Source organism: Bos indicus x Bos taurus, chromosome 26 (genome assembly GCF_003369695.1).
Source record: "Bos indicus x Bos taurus breed Angus x Brahman F1 hybrid chromosome 26, Bos_hybrid_MaternalHap_v2.0, whole genome shotgun sequence".
NCBI classification, from domain to species: Eukaryota; Metazoa; Chordata; class Mammalia; order Artiodactyla; family Bovidae; genus Bos; species Bos indicus x Bos taurus.
This window is the reverse complement of record NC_040101.1, coordinates 31906722-31923953: the sequence shown is the minus strand read 5'-3', so window position 1 is coordinate 31923953 and position 17232 is coordinate 31906722. Positions and strand designations below refer to the sequence as shown.

General features: G+C 42.0%; 1 protein-coding gene across 3 annotated transcripts in view; it reads right to left on the bottom strand.

Moving 5' to 3' along the window:
• Positions 1 to 17232, bottom strand: part of HPSE2 (heparanase 2 (inactive)) — a 720373-nt gene that overhangs the window by 16148 nt on the left and 686993 nt on the right. For all 3 annotated transcript variants that reach the window (XM_027528882.1, XM_027528884.1, XM_027528883.1), the window contains exons 10-11: positions 13441 to 13586; positions 5766 to 5912 (exon numbers count right to left, since the gene is read on the bottom strand). In XM_027528882.1, coding sequence (XP_027384683.1) covers positions 5766 to 5912; positions 13441 to 13586 — 293 coding nt within the window. The remainder of the gene's footprint in view (positions 1 to 5765; positions 5913 to 13440; positions 13587 to 17232) is intronic.

Sequence of the window (17232 nt, the reverse complement as noted above, 5' to 3'; positions counted from 1 at the left end):
CAAGTAGGATCTCAATCAAGTTGATGAGTGGATGAGGATAGGTACCCTCATTTCCCTGGGAAGCCTCCTCTGACAGCTTCTTTCCCTCTGAGGAGGGGGTCCATTAGGTTTAGGGAGCTGGCAGTGTCTGTGTGCTCTGGGTCAGAATATAATATGCTGAGAGTGATTTTTAGAGACCTCAAATCAAACCAACTTACAGTCACTCCTGGTATTCAGTAATCTTTGTTTGAGAAGAGCATAGAATAAACAGAAGGGAATTCTTCCATCTAGTTGAGAAAAAAATAGTTTTCACTAAAATTTTGTGACTTGGAAATGGAATCTTAAAAACAGCTCAGAGAAGAACTTTTGATGAGGATCTGAAGTTAGGATTTTTGAAGAAAAGTTAATGGAACTGGGATGAGTTAGCCTAAAGGAGAGAAAACTGATGGCTCACCAAACACTTTTCTAATCAACTCATAATGTATCATGAATACATATTATATTCGTAATTCTAAGATGGAATGACCTCAGTGTCATGACAGAGATTGGCTATCAATGTATATGTATATATATTTGTATATTTATATACAAATATATATATTTGTAAATAGTGTATGTTTGCAATATCATTATAATTTTATACTACCTGACTTTTGGGGTAGTGCAGCATTGAATAAAGTACAGTTGACGCAGGAGAACTGGACACTAGGCACTTTCTAGCTCTATCAGTTACTAGCTGTGTCACTCTTCAATAAGTCACTTAGGGCCCTAAAATTCCATTTCTTCAACCCTAAAATGCTTCTTGATGCTGTTTATTATCTATAAAGTCCCAGTCACAGGCACAGCTGGCCCCAGTGTTCTTATAAAATTAAATGTTCAGACAGGATTGAAACTGTGGGCACTCCTTTCCTAGGGGTCTTTAGACATAGGGCATCTTCTGGTCCAGATGTCCTAGTCACAGACAGGGGGCAGGGGAGTGAACCAGACCGCCACAAAATGTTAGCCCACCACAGGTTTCTTAGCATCAGTGTGTCAGAATAAAAGAGCCAGCGTGATGAAAGTTGTTTCCTTCTTTTCCAGTTTTTGGATCATTCTCCCTCCAAATGGAACTGAATATGACACACAGGGAAAAATGCTGGGATCTGACCAAACCTGCTCCTGGTTTGACTTTCCCCTACAAAGTGAGTCCTCCTGTTTTGTTTTGTTTTTTAATTAATTTACTTTTTAATTGAAGGATAATTGCTTTACAGAATTGTGTTGGTTTCTGCCAAACATCAACATGAATCAGCCATAGGTATACATATGTCCCCTTCCTCTTGAAACTCCCTCCCACCTCCCACCCCATCCTATTTCCCCTAGGTTGTTACAGAGTCCTGGTTTGAGTCCTCCTGTTTTTTGATACAACTTGCCTTCTTTGGCCCAACTTTATGTTGCCTTCCTGTTTGTTGAAAGACATTAGAGATATTTATGTCTTGGGAGAGATGATTCCCTAGAGGATGATGTTCATTGATTTGTGATCACATGAGGCATTGGGCAGATTCCCTAGTGGATGGGAGAGCTGCACCAAAGTTGCTGTTAGACTCACCTAGAGGGGGAACTATTACTGTCTTAGGTGTGAATGGCTGGTCCTTCTTTCAGAAAGATGAGAAAGCAGTGAAAATGGCAGGGGAAGGACCTGCAGCTGGAGATTTTTTGGACAGGAACTGGTCTGGTATTACCACCACTTTCTCTTATAGCATCGTTTCTTTGTGTGGCCTTCTGATGGCTTGAAGAAGCTACTCTCCTGGTGACCGTAGAGACTGTAGGCTCCAAAAGTGAAGTGGAAGTTGAGGGGAGGGGATGGACGAGAATAATAGAATCTTAGAGTTTGATGGGAAGCAGTAATCTTTCACCTCAACCTCCCACTGAGTAAGGAATCTTAAAGCACCCCTGAGATGGCCATGTTGCTCATTCTTTGATTAATAGTCTACCTCCTAAGGAAGCCTGTCCTGTCCCCAGTTAAACCAGGCAAGCCTTTGAAAAATGAGCTCATTTTGTGGTGAGCTCTTTCTCTTTTAAATTGTAGTCCCTGGTTTTCTGTCATTTTAGAGGATCCTAGGCCAAATCTGTTTCCTTTCACTTAGAAGTCCTTTGAATATCCAAAGAAAGTCCTCACAAGTTACCTTATTTTTCTTGTCTAAATCAAATCTCCCCATTTTCTTCAGCCATCCCTGAAGAATATATACTCCAGACACAGAACACCCTTCTCTGATCTACATTGCAGTTTTCTAAGTTTCCCTGCTTCTATCCCATAGGGTACAGGGCACTCACTTTTTGTCTGGTCCCTCGAGTGAGAACAATCTCTTACCTAAAGAGTTGAGATTTGAGTGGTGGGTCTCTTGACTAGTTTGCTCACCGAGATGAGAAACAGGAACCTTCGCTGAGGACCTGGATGCCTGGACTAGGCCTTTTGAGTGGCCTCAGGCTGTTACCTATAGAATACCTGACGACCCAGTGCCCCAAGTTCACATGCCACTACCCTTTAAAGACCTGAACTATTTCCAGCCTTGATGGCAATTCCAAGAGAAGGAGAATTACCCCATGTTCTCTACTAATTGAAAAAGTTTGCCAGTATCTCCCTGCTCCTAAAGCCCCAGGCCAAAAGGCCCCACTGGTAGCCTAACTGGCACACTGATTTGCTTTATATCCTCTTCCTGGTTGCTACTGACAGGAGCAGCTACAGGTTCCCAGAGCTTTCCATCCCTGCTCTGAACTAACATGGCTTCAGGCGACAGCAGGAATTAGCAGGCGAAGAACACAGAATCTGGCCCCAGAGGCTTATAAAACAGAGAAGGAGACACCAAAGGCTGAAGTCGCTTCCTAGCATTTCCTTTCATCCTTTCCTGCAGAGTTCGCTGCACTGAAACGGCACCTTTCCTGTGAGACCCGCATCCCAGAACCACTGAGGGCTCCCACTCTTACTAGCAGTTACTGAGCGGGACAGTGGGACGTGGGCACTGAGCGGGTACACGGCAGTCCCTGTCTGGCAGCCTGCAGTCAGAGATGGCACAGCATGTTCTCTCAAGAATGAGAGAGGCATTAAATGAGCAGTAGCTCACAGGAAGAGGAACCTGCTTGGAGGAGTGAAGGGCCCAAAGTTCCATAGTGAAGCAGTGGCAAGATTAGGGCTGGATTCCAGTTCTGTAGACTTTCAATTTCAAACTCTCTTTAAGACAATATAGGTATAATCATATGTGAATGTCTGTGGGTATATATATATCTGTATGCATGGATGTGTGAAATTTTTATTTGTAGAAGGCTTCATTTCACCCATATGCTCTAACTTGATTCTCACAATAATCTTGTCTGACAGGTGAGCAAACTAAGGTCACACAGGTAAATGGTAGCAGCTGGATTTATAGCCAGACTTCCTGGTTCCAGCTCCCTCTTCTTCCAATTGTGTGACATTGCTATTTAATTTCAGTTGGTGTTACCAAATTCCTCTTCAGGACCCTTGTGGAATGAAATTCTCTTTTTCCTGTCCCTCTCTGACAATCTAATAAAGCCATTACATAGCTCCTCAACAATATGATGGCAAGGTGAGGTACAAGACAGTGTAACTGGGAATGCAGCATATCAGTAGCCACTGAGAGTCACTTCAGTCACTTTAAAGACAGAAGCAGGACAGAAGCCAGGATGTGGGCAGTTCAAACATCAGAGCTGTAATCCTGGAGGCAGGAATGTAGAGTTGGGCAAACAGGGTTAGAGGTTTGTGCCCTTGGGTGATGGAGAAACAAGCTCATAAAATGATGCTGCCTGCCACCATTTCTGCATGTTTCATGGTTTTGCACTGATGCAAGTCTTATCATTTCTTTTTATCATAATCTTAACAAATGTCTTATCCACATATTATCTTAAAAATCTAAGAAGATGCCACTTTTGAAGAACATCCTTAGAGCAGTTCTTCTTCTCTTCATCCCCAACTGGCTAGAGGTCTGAGGTGAGGAAAAGGAAGGCGGTGAGTATTTACTGAGCATTTACTATGTGTCACGAAATTTGTATAGAAGAATTCATTTGCTCCTCTCCACAGAAAAAATTTTACAGCTCAAGAAACTGAGGCTCACAGAGATCAAGTACCTTGTCTCAGGACATACAGCTAGCATGTGTGTCCTTGGTAGAGCAGGGATTGACCCCGTAGCCTGTTAGACTAAGGCCTTTGGTTAGTTTCTTCCATGTGGTACACGTGGTCTTCTGGACACAGGGCAGGCTCAGCTCCCAATCATCTTGGGTTCTAAAGGACCCTGAACTATCACAATCACTGTTTGGAGTCACCTCTCTGCCAGATGTGACTTTGCAGATCATGACTGAATGGCAGTGCAAAACTTAAGCACACAGGCCTCAGAAGATCAGACCAGGACGGGCACTTTAGAGCTGGAAGGGACTTCACCATATATATAATGAATTTTGCAGATGAGAAAACTGAGGCCTGAGGATTAGGACTAAAGGATTTGCCCAGGTTATTTAGTGAACCAGAACAGCGTCTTGGGCCTAGAATGAAGACCAGAAACTCAGCACGCCAATCGTGAACTACTGGGAAATGGAGAGAGGGGATGAAATACTCGAGAGTTCTGCTGGGATAGGTAGGCTTGAGAGTAATGGACACGCAGCCAGAAAAAAGAGCCAGTCTGTGAACCGAGACTGCAAATAACAAACGCAGGGTGGGCTAAAGAGACCCAGTAAGTGACTTCCCAGATTGTGTTTTGTTCCCATCGCATACGGTTGGAAACCAAATGCAAGCCACCAAGGTTGCAGTGAAATGGTGAACAATTACAGCGCAAATAGTTGTGGGCAGCTGTGGGAGTTCAAGCCACCTGCTCCAAGTTTACAGCTTTGTTAAACTTGGTAAACATTAAAAGTGGAATGGGAGCGCTCCCGGTCTGTACAGCACTCATGTCCTTCCTGGGAGGCCTCCCTCCAGGATGGGGTGGCCCAGAGCTGCCTTCTGTTGGTAGAGGTCAGTGCTGCCAGAGTCTCTAGATGAGACTGAGGGCAGTAGCGAGTGTCACAGAATCATATAATTACAGAGTTTGAAGAGACTACAGAGCTCCCAGAATAGATAAGGAAATAGTTCCAGAGAGGAGAAGTGCCCAGAGTTATAAAGTTGGGGCAGAACTGACTTTTATTTTTTCTTACAGTATTTTATTTCTTTCTCCAGGTTTTTATTCACATTTATTTTTTATTAAATTAAAAATTAATCCAAATTAATCCCAAATTAAATCTTTTGGTTAAATCCAAATTTTCAATTTATTAGAACTGACTCTTGATCTCTGAACTTCTGATTTTTGTCCAGTGCTCTGTCCTTTAGAGGTGCTCTACCTCACAAGGTTTGTAGATGTTGACAAATTGTTACGGTAGAATAGAACGCTCCCCTGGAAGGGACGTGGTTCTTAACTACCACGTTTCTGGTTGTTAGATGACTGGGGGCACTATTAGCATCTAGTGGGTAAGGACCAAGGATTCTAAATAGCTTGAAATGTGATCATCTGGCATAATGCAGAGTCCTCTAGTCCAGATACCAAGAATGCCCTTGTTGAGATATATTTAGTCCATCATTTGAGTTTATTGTTGGGGACCCCAAGCCTAGAGGGGCTGGGAAGGGCTTGTCTAGGGTGCTAAAGGGAGTAAGCCGTCCCTGAGTGAATGAATGAGCAGCAACCTTGGTGCCCTCAGCAAAGCGGCCATCCAACTCCCTCCACACCCAGTTCCTACTGTACTCCCTCCTAAGCTGTTTCTGGGCTGGCACTTACTTGGACTTCAGGCCCTCCTGTCCATAGGGCTGCAGCAGATACTGGTGCACGAGCTTGTCCCTGAGAGTCCCGGCCAGTTTGATTTTCTTTCTTGATCGGTGCAAGTTGATGATAAAAAGTGTAATGGAGCCTCGCACATAGTTGTGGCTGGTATCCAGAGAGAGAGAGGGAAAGATGGAAAGTGGTCTGTTAGACGCTTCTAAATCATTTATGGGCTGCACAGAACAGGAGCACCCCAGGAAAGGGCATTTACTTCATGGTTCTTGGCCATCCTGGACTTTGAAAGACAGAAAGGCCTTCTTACTGTGGTTTCCTGCAAAGAAGATACCCACTTCCCACCATATGCCTTTTGTTTTTGCTTAAATATATTACAATGATTTTAGAAAACAAAGTATCTTTTTCTGAATATGGAAGGCTGACTGGGGAAAAAAAAGGCAAAATACAGAGAAACACAGAGAAGGAAAAGAAAAGTCCCCCATAATCCAAGTGTTTTAAGATATGATAACATTTTGGTTGACAACTTTCCAGTATTTTTAGTTTAATAATTTGACAAATATTTACTGAATTCTTTGACACATACATATATATTTCTCAGTTTTTACATAATTGGGATCACATTGTTAGCATTTTTTTTTTTAAGTTCATGAACATCTTCAACATGCTGCCATGTTATTGTATTATATATTCTTCTACTTATACAAGAATGCTAAGTTCTTCATTCGTAGAAATTTATTTAACTAGCCTCCTCCTTTGGGGATATAGTTGTTTTTAATTTTTTTGCTATTATAAATTATGTGATGAAGGACTTTATTTACATAAACTTTTTGGACATCATGATTATTTCAGATAAAGTGCCGGAAGTTGTAAACACTAGGTCACAGGGGATGCAGTGCATGATTCCTCATCAAATCTGCTGCTTCATTCTCAGCGGGGCTCCTCCCTGTGGGAAGATTTTTTTGTCCCTGCTCTGTTGAGCCTAGAGTGATCACATGGCTGGTGTTGGTCAACGCAATGTGGGTGGACATGTTAAAACCTCTGGGCCGAGGCTTTAGTAAGCAGTCCATATTTTGCCACGTCTCTTTCCCCTCTGCCAGAAGTCTGACAATGTTCTTGATTAAGGCTGCTCTATTGATCTGGAATGAGAATGATATGGAACAGAGCTACAGCTGAGCCGTGACAGATAAGTAGTGTGAAAGAGAAATACATTTTCTTAGTGAAAGCCATGGAGATTTGCAGTTCCTTCGTTATCACGGTATAACCTCGCCTATCCTGACTAATACATTTTGATAATACTGATATTATCTAGAAAGCTTGCATCAGTTTGCTCTGATCACCTATGCGTGAGAGCACCCATTTCCACATATCCCTAAGAACATCAGATATTAATAATAACCTTTTAAAAGGTTACAGTTTAAGGTTTAAACTATCACTTCCCAAACCCAAGAGGTGATAATTGGATTTCAATGTTGTATTAATTTGTATTTTTAAAAAATTCACACTGAGGCACAGTATTTTTCTTATTGGCCTCTTTGCCATTTCATTTCTTCCTTTGTGAACTGACTGTTCATGCCCTTTACCTGTTTTTCTATTGATTTTTTAAAACTATTTATTTATTAAAGATAGTGATCCTTTGTTTTCAGGTATATTGCAAAATTTCCCCCAGTTTTCTTTGACTAATTCCGTCTGTTTACATTGTACTCTGATGTACAAAAATTAAAAACGTTTAGGTAGTCAAATTTATTAACCTTTTTGATTTCTACTTTTGCTGTTGTATCTACTCCATGATTATAAAACTATTCACTGTTTCGGAATCCTTCTAAACCAGTACAGGACATTCAGAAACCTGAGAGAACTACATGCTTGTACGCAACAGCCTTTAGCATTGTCAACAAGATTGCAATGATTTCCTTCTCTCTTGTAGGAAAAAGGACTTTGTTTCTAAGGGGTCCCTTAGGGCCCCCTCTGGATGGGTTAATGAGAGAAAGTAGAAAAAATGGCCTTATCCTGCCTTAAAAGGACGAGTTCCAAGAAACTCGAAGTCAACTGAGCCCAGAGGAAAATATCATCCTCTGCAAAAAGAGCACACCTCAGCCTCTGAGTCACTCATGTATGCCTCTAAAGGTGCTAATTAAGAGTTGAGTGACCAACAGCTGCTACTGCTGCTGCTAAGTCGCTTCAGTCGTGTCCGACTCTGTGCGACCCCATAGACGGCAGCCCACCAGGCTCCCCCGTCCCCAAGATTCTCCAGGCAAGAACACTGGAGTGGGTTGCCATTTCCTTCTCCAATGCATGAAAGTGAAAAGTGAAAGTGAAGTCGCTCAGTCATGTCCGACTCTTAGTGACACCATGGACTGCAGCCCACCAGGCTCCTCCGTCCATGGGAATTTTCCAGGCAAGAGTACTGGAGTGGGTTGCCATTGCCTTCTCCTGACCAACAGCAGGTTAACACAATAACTTAGATTTTAAAAAATACGGTTTCCAGGGCTCATTCCGTTATTTAATCCATTTGTGATTGTGTCTGAGACTTGATATTTTAAAAAAATCTCAGTATATTTGGCAGATGAGTTTGGTTTGGGAACTACTTGCCTAGGGTAATCTGTTAAGATTATGTGATTAATTCCCAGTGTATATCCTTTTGGCTGTGCGTCTGATGATTTTTCTCGCATCTGTAGGAGGGTACGTTATTGCATTCAAGGCTTTTTGGATGCCTGCACTGATATTCTGAAAAATTATTAAGTGATAAATTATTAAATGACCCTTCTATTTAGTCCTTTCTCCTCTGGTCTTTCTTCTCAAACCCCTGAAGCATGTGAACCAACTTTTGGAGCTAAATTAGTTCAATCAGAAGACAATGCCAATTTATTTTGAGTGGACTTGTGTCATCAGAGATCTGAAGAAAGATGCTGCTAGCTGATGTCAGCATTTACCATTATTGAAAGTGAAAGTCACATTGTATCCAACTCTTTGGGACCCCATGGACTACACAGTCCATGGAATTCTCCAGGCCAGAATACTGGAGTGGGTAGCCTTTCCCTTCTCCAGGGGATCTTCCCAACCCAGGAATCAAATCCAGGTCTCCCACATTGCAGGCAGATTCTTTACAGCTGAGCCACGAGGGAAGCCCAAGAACACTGGAGTGCGTAGCCTATCCCTTCGCCAGCGGATCTTCCTGACCCAGGAATTGAACCAGGGTCTCCTGAATTGCAGGTGGGTTCTTTACCAACTGAACTATCAGGGAAGCCGGTACCATCATCATTAAAAAAACACCAACTATTTCCATTGGTGGGCTTTAAGTTGTGTGCAAAACTGAAGAAGACACCATTAACTACAGGTACTCTAGGCTTCAAAGTGTGAGCAAAAATAGGCAAGTGAGGGTACCAATTTTCACAGACTGTGGTAAACTCTTCTGCTAACTATCATCAGACAGCCTTCTCAAAGGCCAGCAGCCCAGGAGGAGAGAGCTGCGTGCTTGCGTTTATGAGTTTCTCCTCTGCAGAGTTAGGGCAGAATGAGCCTTTGGAGACCGCAGAGGAGAAGGGCAGGATGTGGGGAAGTGGTGGGTGGGAGGGAGACCTGAAATCACAGCATTGCTTCAGGGAAAGCTATCTTTTCAAGCTGCTTGGCAGTGGTCTGATTTCCATTTCCATAGTTCCCTGGGGGAGACAAACCAGCACTGAAAGCCAGCTCAGACACCAACTTGCGGAGGCTCCCATAGGGCTCATGGAGCCTCCTCAGGGAAGACCTGACACTGAAGACCCCCCTGTCAGTCCTTTTTGCTGCTTGGCTGGTGGGCAAGGACGTTAAGCAGAGGCCTTTTGGCTGTGAAGACACATTCTTGGCTGGGGAATGCAGCACCAACCTGAAAGTACTATGTTGAGAATCCAGATTCCTGAAGAATGTCCATTCTCTGCCGACAGAAAAATAATCTTGAAGGAGTGTCTGCTCGCTAAGAAAATGGGGTCTTATCGAAGGTGTGGCCTGGAGGCAACTGCTGACCTTCTGATGTCGTCAAGTCCAGGTGGCTTTTGGTTCTCCTAGTTAATGCCCCTTTCTATCTGGTAGAACATCTATCTTGCTCCATTGTCTCACTCACAGTGAGACTTTTTCACTAGCAGGAAAGGCCTGTATCTGGAGTTCATCTTTCCGGCTGTTCTTTTGCGGGCTGACATCTCTGTGTTGCCATGGGAGGAGGAGGAAGTGAGTCAGGATGGGGGCTGGAATTGGAATGTCATGGATATTAGAGGTGAGGGGTGTCATACTGGGAGGTGCCTCTTGACTTATAGATGAAAAACAGTCCCTATTCTAGAAATACTTCCAGTGAAGCTGGGAGACTAGGAAAGGGAAGGGAGGACGATGCTTTGAAATCCATGTCCATTTCCAGTGAAAGTCTACGTATTTGAAAACTGGGTTGGTCCATTTTCTCCAAATCTAATTCAAAGTTTTTGGGTTCGGTAACAGTCAGGCCATGTTTTGCCAAACATCTTTTTCCCAATTTCAAAGCCCCTGTGTATTTTAAGGGAAATTTAATCCACATGTTTTTGATTCATTTACACTTAACTCATCAAAATATTGTTTTGTAAGAGCCATTTGATGTCCAAGAAGCCTCAGGAACCTTTTTATGAGTCTTTAAAAAAACTTCTTCTGAAAAAACAGGAAGTTGTGCTTTGCCAACAATAAACAAACTGGAACCCCAAAAGACTCAATTTTTCTTCAGTGTCCACCAGGCTCCAACTGGTTCTAAACTTGGCTGAGGATCTCAGCTCCTCCCCAGATACATACATTGTGTTAGCAGAATGGTTTATAAAAAGACTGTTTCCTAGTCAAAACCTGTTTGTTCTCTGAATAAGAAGCCTTAGGGTGAGAACTGCTGTGCTGCCAGGTCCTAATTTGTTGGCTCTAGAACAGAAAGCAGAAAAGCACCTGCTAGTGTGGCTATGAGTATCTGACTCAGTTATCCTAAATCAGTCATAAAAGACAGTGCTTTACTAGGTCAGAAACGACCCACAATGTACGAGATGCCATGAGAAGCAGTGAGGTATTTAAGTAGAGGTTCATGACTGTCAGGGAGACTATAAAGGGAATTTCTATGTTATACAGGACAACAGGCCAAAGATCTCTAAGGGTTCTTTCCAAATATAAAATTCTTTATATTATTAATGTTGCTGTTTGTATATACATGTGATACTGTAGAACCTTTAGAATTTAATACGATTACACTAATGCAAATAATTGGCAAGAGGCTTGGCACATAGCAAATGTTCAACATATACTTTAGTGCAGGAGCTATTTTAAAAGACCTTTTTTTTTGGGTTATACTATCAATAAACTTATACTTTCTCATCAATCCCCTGTTTTGACCAAGGATATGTACTTTTTGACTGGTCAAGACTGAACAGCATGAAGCTAACATGCCCACTCTGGGATGTTTTTGTGACCTTGGTCTCTTTGGCTACAAATAAACCAAGTGGATCAGGAGTGCTTCCTGATACTACTGTGGAGGGTGAGGGGGCTCAGATAGGGAATATGGCTTCCTACAGAGAGGGGCAGAGACACTTCATCCTTGTGCGCATCTGTCTAAGGCTCTGGACACCCGCTGACATGGAGGAGATCTGCAGACTCAGCCAGCTCATCCTTAGCTAGCGCAGTGTGTCTACTGGGGGCTTTCTTCTCTAATAAGAACAAAAAGACCTTCACCCCAGTAATCTAAGGTCATTGGTGACACAGATTAGTAAAGTTGTTTCTTTTGTTTTTCTTTTTTAATAGGGAGGAGGAATGGAACTGGCAGAAGCACAGTTTCCCCCGAGAGATTCTGGAATGACTTCCCACAGAAAGTACAGGAGATCTGGTGATGGAGAAAGGATATTGAATACAATGAATGATTTTATGCTGGTGAATGCAAAATTCTTAAGCACTCCACCAAATCCCTTTCTTCTGGCCAATGTGGTGACCGCAAAGGGAAAGAGAGCTAGAAGTATAAAGCATCAGCGATGCCCTGATGCCCTGTTTCTGCTTTCATTCATAAAACATTCACTGACACCTTCCTCAGACCAGTCACTCTGTGGGACGCCAATAATACAAAAATGCATGAAGCACTGGCCCTGAGTGCATGGTATATTCAGAATATCAGTGACAACTTCCCACAAGAATGTCAAAGAGCATCAGGATGAACACTGGGATGAAGCCAAGTGAGGAGACCTCTCTGAGGACCCCTGAAATTCTGCTAAGCCCATGGCTTGGCTACTGACATTTTCTCCTGAGTCCGCAGAGCCGTAGTATAAAGGGCACCGACTGATATGCTTCCCAAAAGAGACAAAAGGTACCAAGAGAACTTTTCCTCTCTTGAAGCTGGGAGTCCACTTTTTGGGTGGTTACCTCAAGGCCAGGGTGGAGACAAGGAACACAATGTTTCCTTGTATGTGGATCAGATAACTCCAACCAAGGCCATAAAGCAGTCACTCTCTGTCAGCTATTGGATTGAGCTTCCTGTTGAGCAAAAGGGACGTTGAAAGCCTCTGGCCTCTGCCCAATCCAGCCTCCTCTCATCCACAATAGGCACTTGTATCTGTAGACAAGACAACTGGCCCCTGGCCCCCTTGTGCTCAGAGTGATTCTTTGAAAAATCTTATCAGGATAAATTAATTGGCATGGCTTCTCTGTCATCAGGGAAGGGAAGGGGTATCTGTTGTAACCTGACCGCGGGGACTCTTTGTGCTCACCACTGCCGGTGATCGGCCCTGATAGGCTCACTGGAATGAAGGTCTGGCTGGAGGCACTTGCTTCCTTCTTCCTCACTCCCAGTCCACACAAGGTTTCTGTGCCTTAAGAGAAAGGGTTCTTATTTCCAGGGCTGCCTACTCTGCTCCTTAAATTGGAAGCGATGTAAGAAAGCCATATTTGGTCAGGTGGGTTTTGCTTTAGGCTCTGTTTTAAGTTTCTACCTTATGATCCTCATGTTTTAAAATATTTTATCTGCTAAACTTTATGTACTAATTATGTTTCCTACTTCTTAAAAGACAACCCCAATAACCTCAGCTTCAGATGAAAAAGAGGATAACCATCCCCGTTACTGTGCTGATCATTCAAGGTTTGGCCCCCTAAAAAAAGGAAGCCTAGATTTATTTTATTTAACCGTCTAACCTTTAAAATAGCTGAAATGGTTTTCAAAATACTGAAATGGCTGTAAAGCTGACATGTCTAGCTTTGGGCACTCCCAGCTTGGGATGTACTGGTACATGGTTAGGTTTCTAGTGGTACAGCTCTCCAACATGCATCTTAGAAAACTAGGCTTATTTCCTCTAGCTCTGCTGGTATATCTTAGGAACAGATTTTATATCTCTACTTTTGGTTCAGGCGTAGGCACACAAATAAGCCTCCTGGGCATTACATCAACTGGCTGAGAGAAAATGCTCAATAAAAATTTGTTGGATGAAGAAGTAAATAAAAATGGCATGTATCTTTATGAACATTTTATGAATAATTCCTCTAAGTGTGAGAAAGGGGTTTTACTTGGAGAAAAAACTGTTTATCAGAAATCATTTGAAACTTGCAAAGAGTGGGTCTAGTGAAATCAGAAGCAGTTTTCAGCGTCCTGAAGGGGTCCAGTGTAGTATGAAGTTCTCAGACCGGCCTAAAAATTCTCAGGGGTGGTCTCTGTGCCGTCTCTCTGAACACTTACTTGTGGTGGTTCGTGCAGTGAGCATAAATCCTTAGTTTGTCCCGGATCACTCGGCCTGGCCGGGGCTTCCGCTGGAGCCCAGCCACATGCACGGCCAGGACTTTGGGGCCGATCAGGCGCTTGTAAAGGAGAGAGAGCCAGTAGTCCTGAAGGGAACAGAGAAACAGAGTCAGAGAGCGACATATACTCAGGTGTTCTGAGTAAACATACAAACACAAAGGCCAGAAAGCACTTCATACCAGGAGTACAGGGAATCAGGACGGGAAGGCTCTAACCCTGTAAGCAAGGTCAGCACAACGAAGCACTCGGCTTCAGTTCATATGAAATGGGCACTATCTAAAGAGGCCTTTGGAACCGACCAAATGAGGAAATGCCCATGGGGCAAACCCAGAGTGGCACACAAAGCAAATGAATCCGTTTTTCACATATAAAAGAACAACCAGCTAGGGCCTTGAATTTTCAACTTTCTTTCCCTATGACTTTTACCTTTGGCACAGACGATAAAGAATCTGCCTGCCATGCAGGAGACCCGGGTTTGATTCCTGGATCGGGAAGATCCCCTAGAGAAGGGAATGGCAACCCACTCCAGTATTCCTGCCTAGAGAATCCCATGGACAGAGGAGCCTGATGGGCTACAGTCCATGGGGTCACAAAGAGTCAGACAAGACTACTGAGCAACTAACACACAAATGTTACTTTCATACTGGTTTATGACTTCTGTTTAATTATAGAATGTAAGGTTTCCAATCTTTTAGGATTGTCACCAATATGAGAATCCAAAATGTCATCTTCCAAATATTGTCACTAAAGATGTTTCTGTGGTGGGAGGAGGATGAAGCTCCATCAGACAGGAGACCAGAGTCCTGAAGTGAAGCGAAGTGAAAGTCGCTCAGTCATATCCGACTTTTTGCGATCCCATGGGCTATACAGTCCATGGAGTTCTCCAGGCCAGAATACTGGAGTGGGTAGCCTTTCCCTTCTCCAGGGGATCTTCCCAATCCAGGGATCGAACCCAGGTCTCCCACATTGCAGGTGGATTCTTTACCAGCTGAGCCACAAGGGAAGCCCAAGAATACTGGAGTGGGTAGCCTATCCCTTCTCCAGCAGATCTTCCTGACCCAGGAATTGAACTGGGGTCTCCTGCACTGCAGGTGGATTCTTTACCAACTGAGCTATCAGGAAAGCCCAGAGTCCTAATTCCAGAGTCAAAAATGCAAACAGAAGAATGCAAACCATGGTGCTAATTCTTGGTCATCCTAAATAAATCTAAACTAAAAAGTTTAGTTCTTTTAACCACTCCAGGGTCCATTTGTAACTGATTAATAAATACTGAATCTGCAATCCACACATGTATTTGAACTTACAAAAGCCTATTTACTGCCACCTTAATTTCTACTGTTGCTATTATCATGTTTTATTGTTATATTTGACACACAACATATTTTGTATTTGTTTTGTATTTGCTTTTAAATCCTACTATGGGGTAATGACTTAAGTGTTTATAACTCATCACATAAACAGGGCCTCCTAGTTTGTTTAGGAGCTTCCTCCTTCCCCGCCAATTCTGGAGTTCAGTGGACATCCTATTGAGTGCAGGCATGCTATTCAAGATCTTAAAGACATCAACTTTGTTTTCTGAGCCTTCATCTTTTCAGTCAGAGCCTCTTAATAATCTCCCCCCCTCCAACTTTTGTAGTCATTTATAACATCAGGTGCTTAAAAAGTTCTAGTGAACTGCATAAATCTGAACAAAGTCTCAAAGCTCCTTTGTCACCAGAATAGCTCCAGATTTTCCCTGAGCACTAACCCCTGACCAAATATTTACCTTATTTAACTTTAAGTGCCCTTAGGATGGCAGTTAGATATGGTTTCCTTATATTTAAAATGGCAAATACGTCATCATTGTCAATCATGCAGATGAAAAGAAAAGCTCATTGGTCCAATTTGCTCTTACTTGACTATAATTTGGTTTGAAGCAACCTCTGTGAAGTTATTATCATAGTCACAATATTTCCAATGGGATGTCTGTGTTTTTCTCAATGATTTGTAACACAACTTTAAATATTAGTGGAAGAATCCTTTGGAATACTTATAAAACAAATATTCTGTACAAGTTTGTAGTTTGCTTTTTATCGCTTTTTATGATGTTTATGACATGGAGAATTAAAACAAATTATAGAAAAACATATCAATCTTTTTCTTTTGATTTTTTCCTTTTCTTTTATTCTTAGAAAGTCCTTCCTCACACAAGGATCAGATCAATCTTCACTGACACTTTTTCTAGTTCTTTTTATTTTACCATTTAAAAATTTAACCTTTTAACTCACTGAGAAAATACTTTGGTGCATGGTAATGACTCTATTGGGTTTCCCTGGTGGCTCAGAGGTTAAAGCATCTGCCTGCAATGTGGGAGACCTGGGTTCGATCCCTGGGTTGGGAAGATCCCCTGTAGAAGGAAATGGCAACCCACTCCAGTATTCTTGCCTGGAGAATCCCATGGATGTAGGAACCTGGTAGGCTACAGTGCACGGGGTTGCAAAGAGTTGGGCATGACTATTATTGACTAAATAATTTACTAGTTGTAGCATCATATAGTAAATAATCTACCCCTAAACTCACCTTTACCACAAACTAAATTTTATATGCATGAAATATGTATGTGTATTATATAATATACATTACCATATTTGTTATAATATGCCATATATACTATATTTTAATGTATATTATAGATACATTATGCTATATGCTGCTGCTGCTGAGTTGCTTCAGACTCAGTGTGACCCCATAGATGGCAGCCCAACAGGCTCCCCCGTCCCTGGGATTCTCCAGGCAAGAACACTGGAGTGGGTTGCCATTTCCTCCTCCAATGCATGAAAATGAAAAGTGAAAGTGAAGTCGCTCAGTTGTGTCCAACTCTTCATGACCCCTGATTATTACACTGTTATAATATTGCATATCATAGTATATATATAGTATATACAGATATATATACTGATACATGATACACATACTAATATACAATACATTATGATATATAATATAAATGATACAAATATAATCTGTGTATTATATAACACATCATAAAATCTCATGCTATATAGAATACATATATAAATATATATAAGGACTTCCCAGGTCTCAGGGGTAAAGAATCCACCTGCCAATGCAGGAGATGCAGGAGATGCAGTTTGATCCCTGGGTTGGGAAGATCCCTTGGGGGAAGAAATGGCAACTGACTTCAGTATTCTTGCCTGGAAAATCCCATGGGCAGAGGAGCCTGACTGGCTATAGTTCATGGGGTTGCAAAGAGTCAGACACGACTGAGTGACTGAGCACACACACACAAATATATACATAAATACATGCAGATATAATATATTTTATGATATGTATATCATGATACATATATTGATGAGAACTATTATATATATTATATAATAAATCCATTTTACATGGATTTTTCTATTTTTTCTTCCACTGAACTCTCCATTTAAAAAATATCAGTTTCATATCATTTTCATAATAATTAGCATTTTAATCTGCAGATTCAAGTTTACTGCATTATAATTTTTCCTTTTCTTTCAAACGTTCCTTAAGTAAATTCTGAAAGTTTTTTGTTTGTAGTGGTTATTGTTGCAGAGAAGTTTGAAGTGAGCACAAATTTTATTCTGTGTTTGGTTAGCCTCCTTGTTTTCTATCTCTTGTGTCCCATCAGGATGCTTATAGGAGTCACGTTTTATTCTTGACATTGGAAATTTTACCAGGAATGTGCCAATGTGAGTTTCTGCA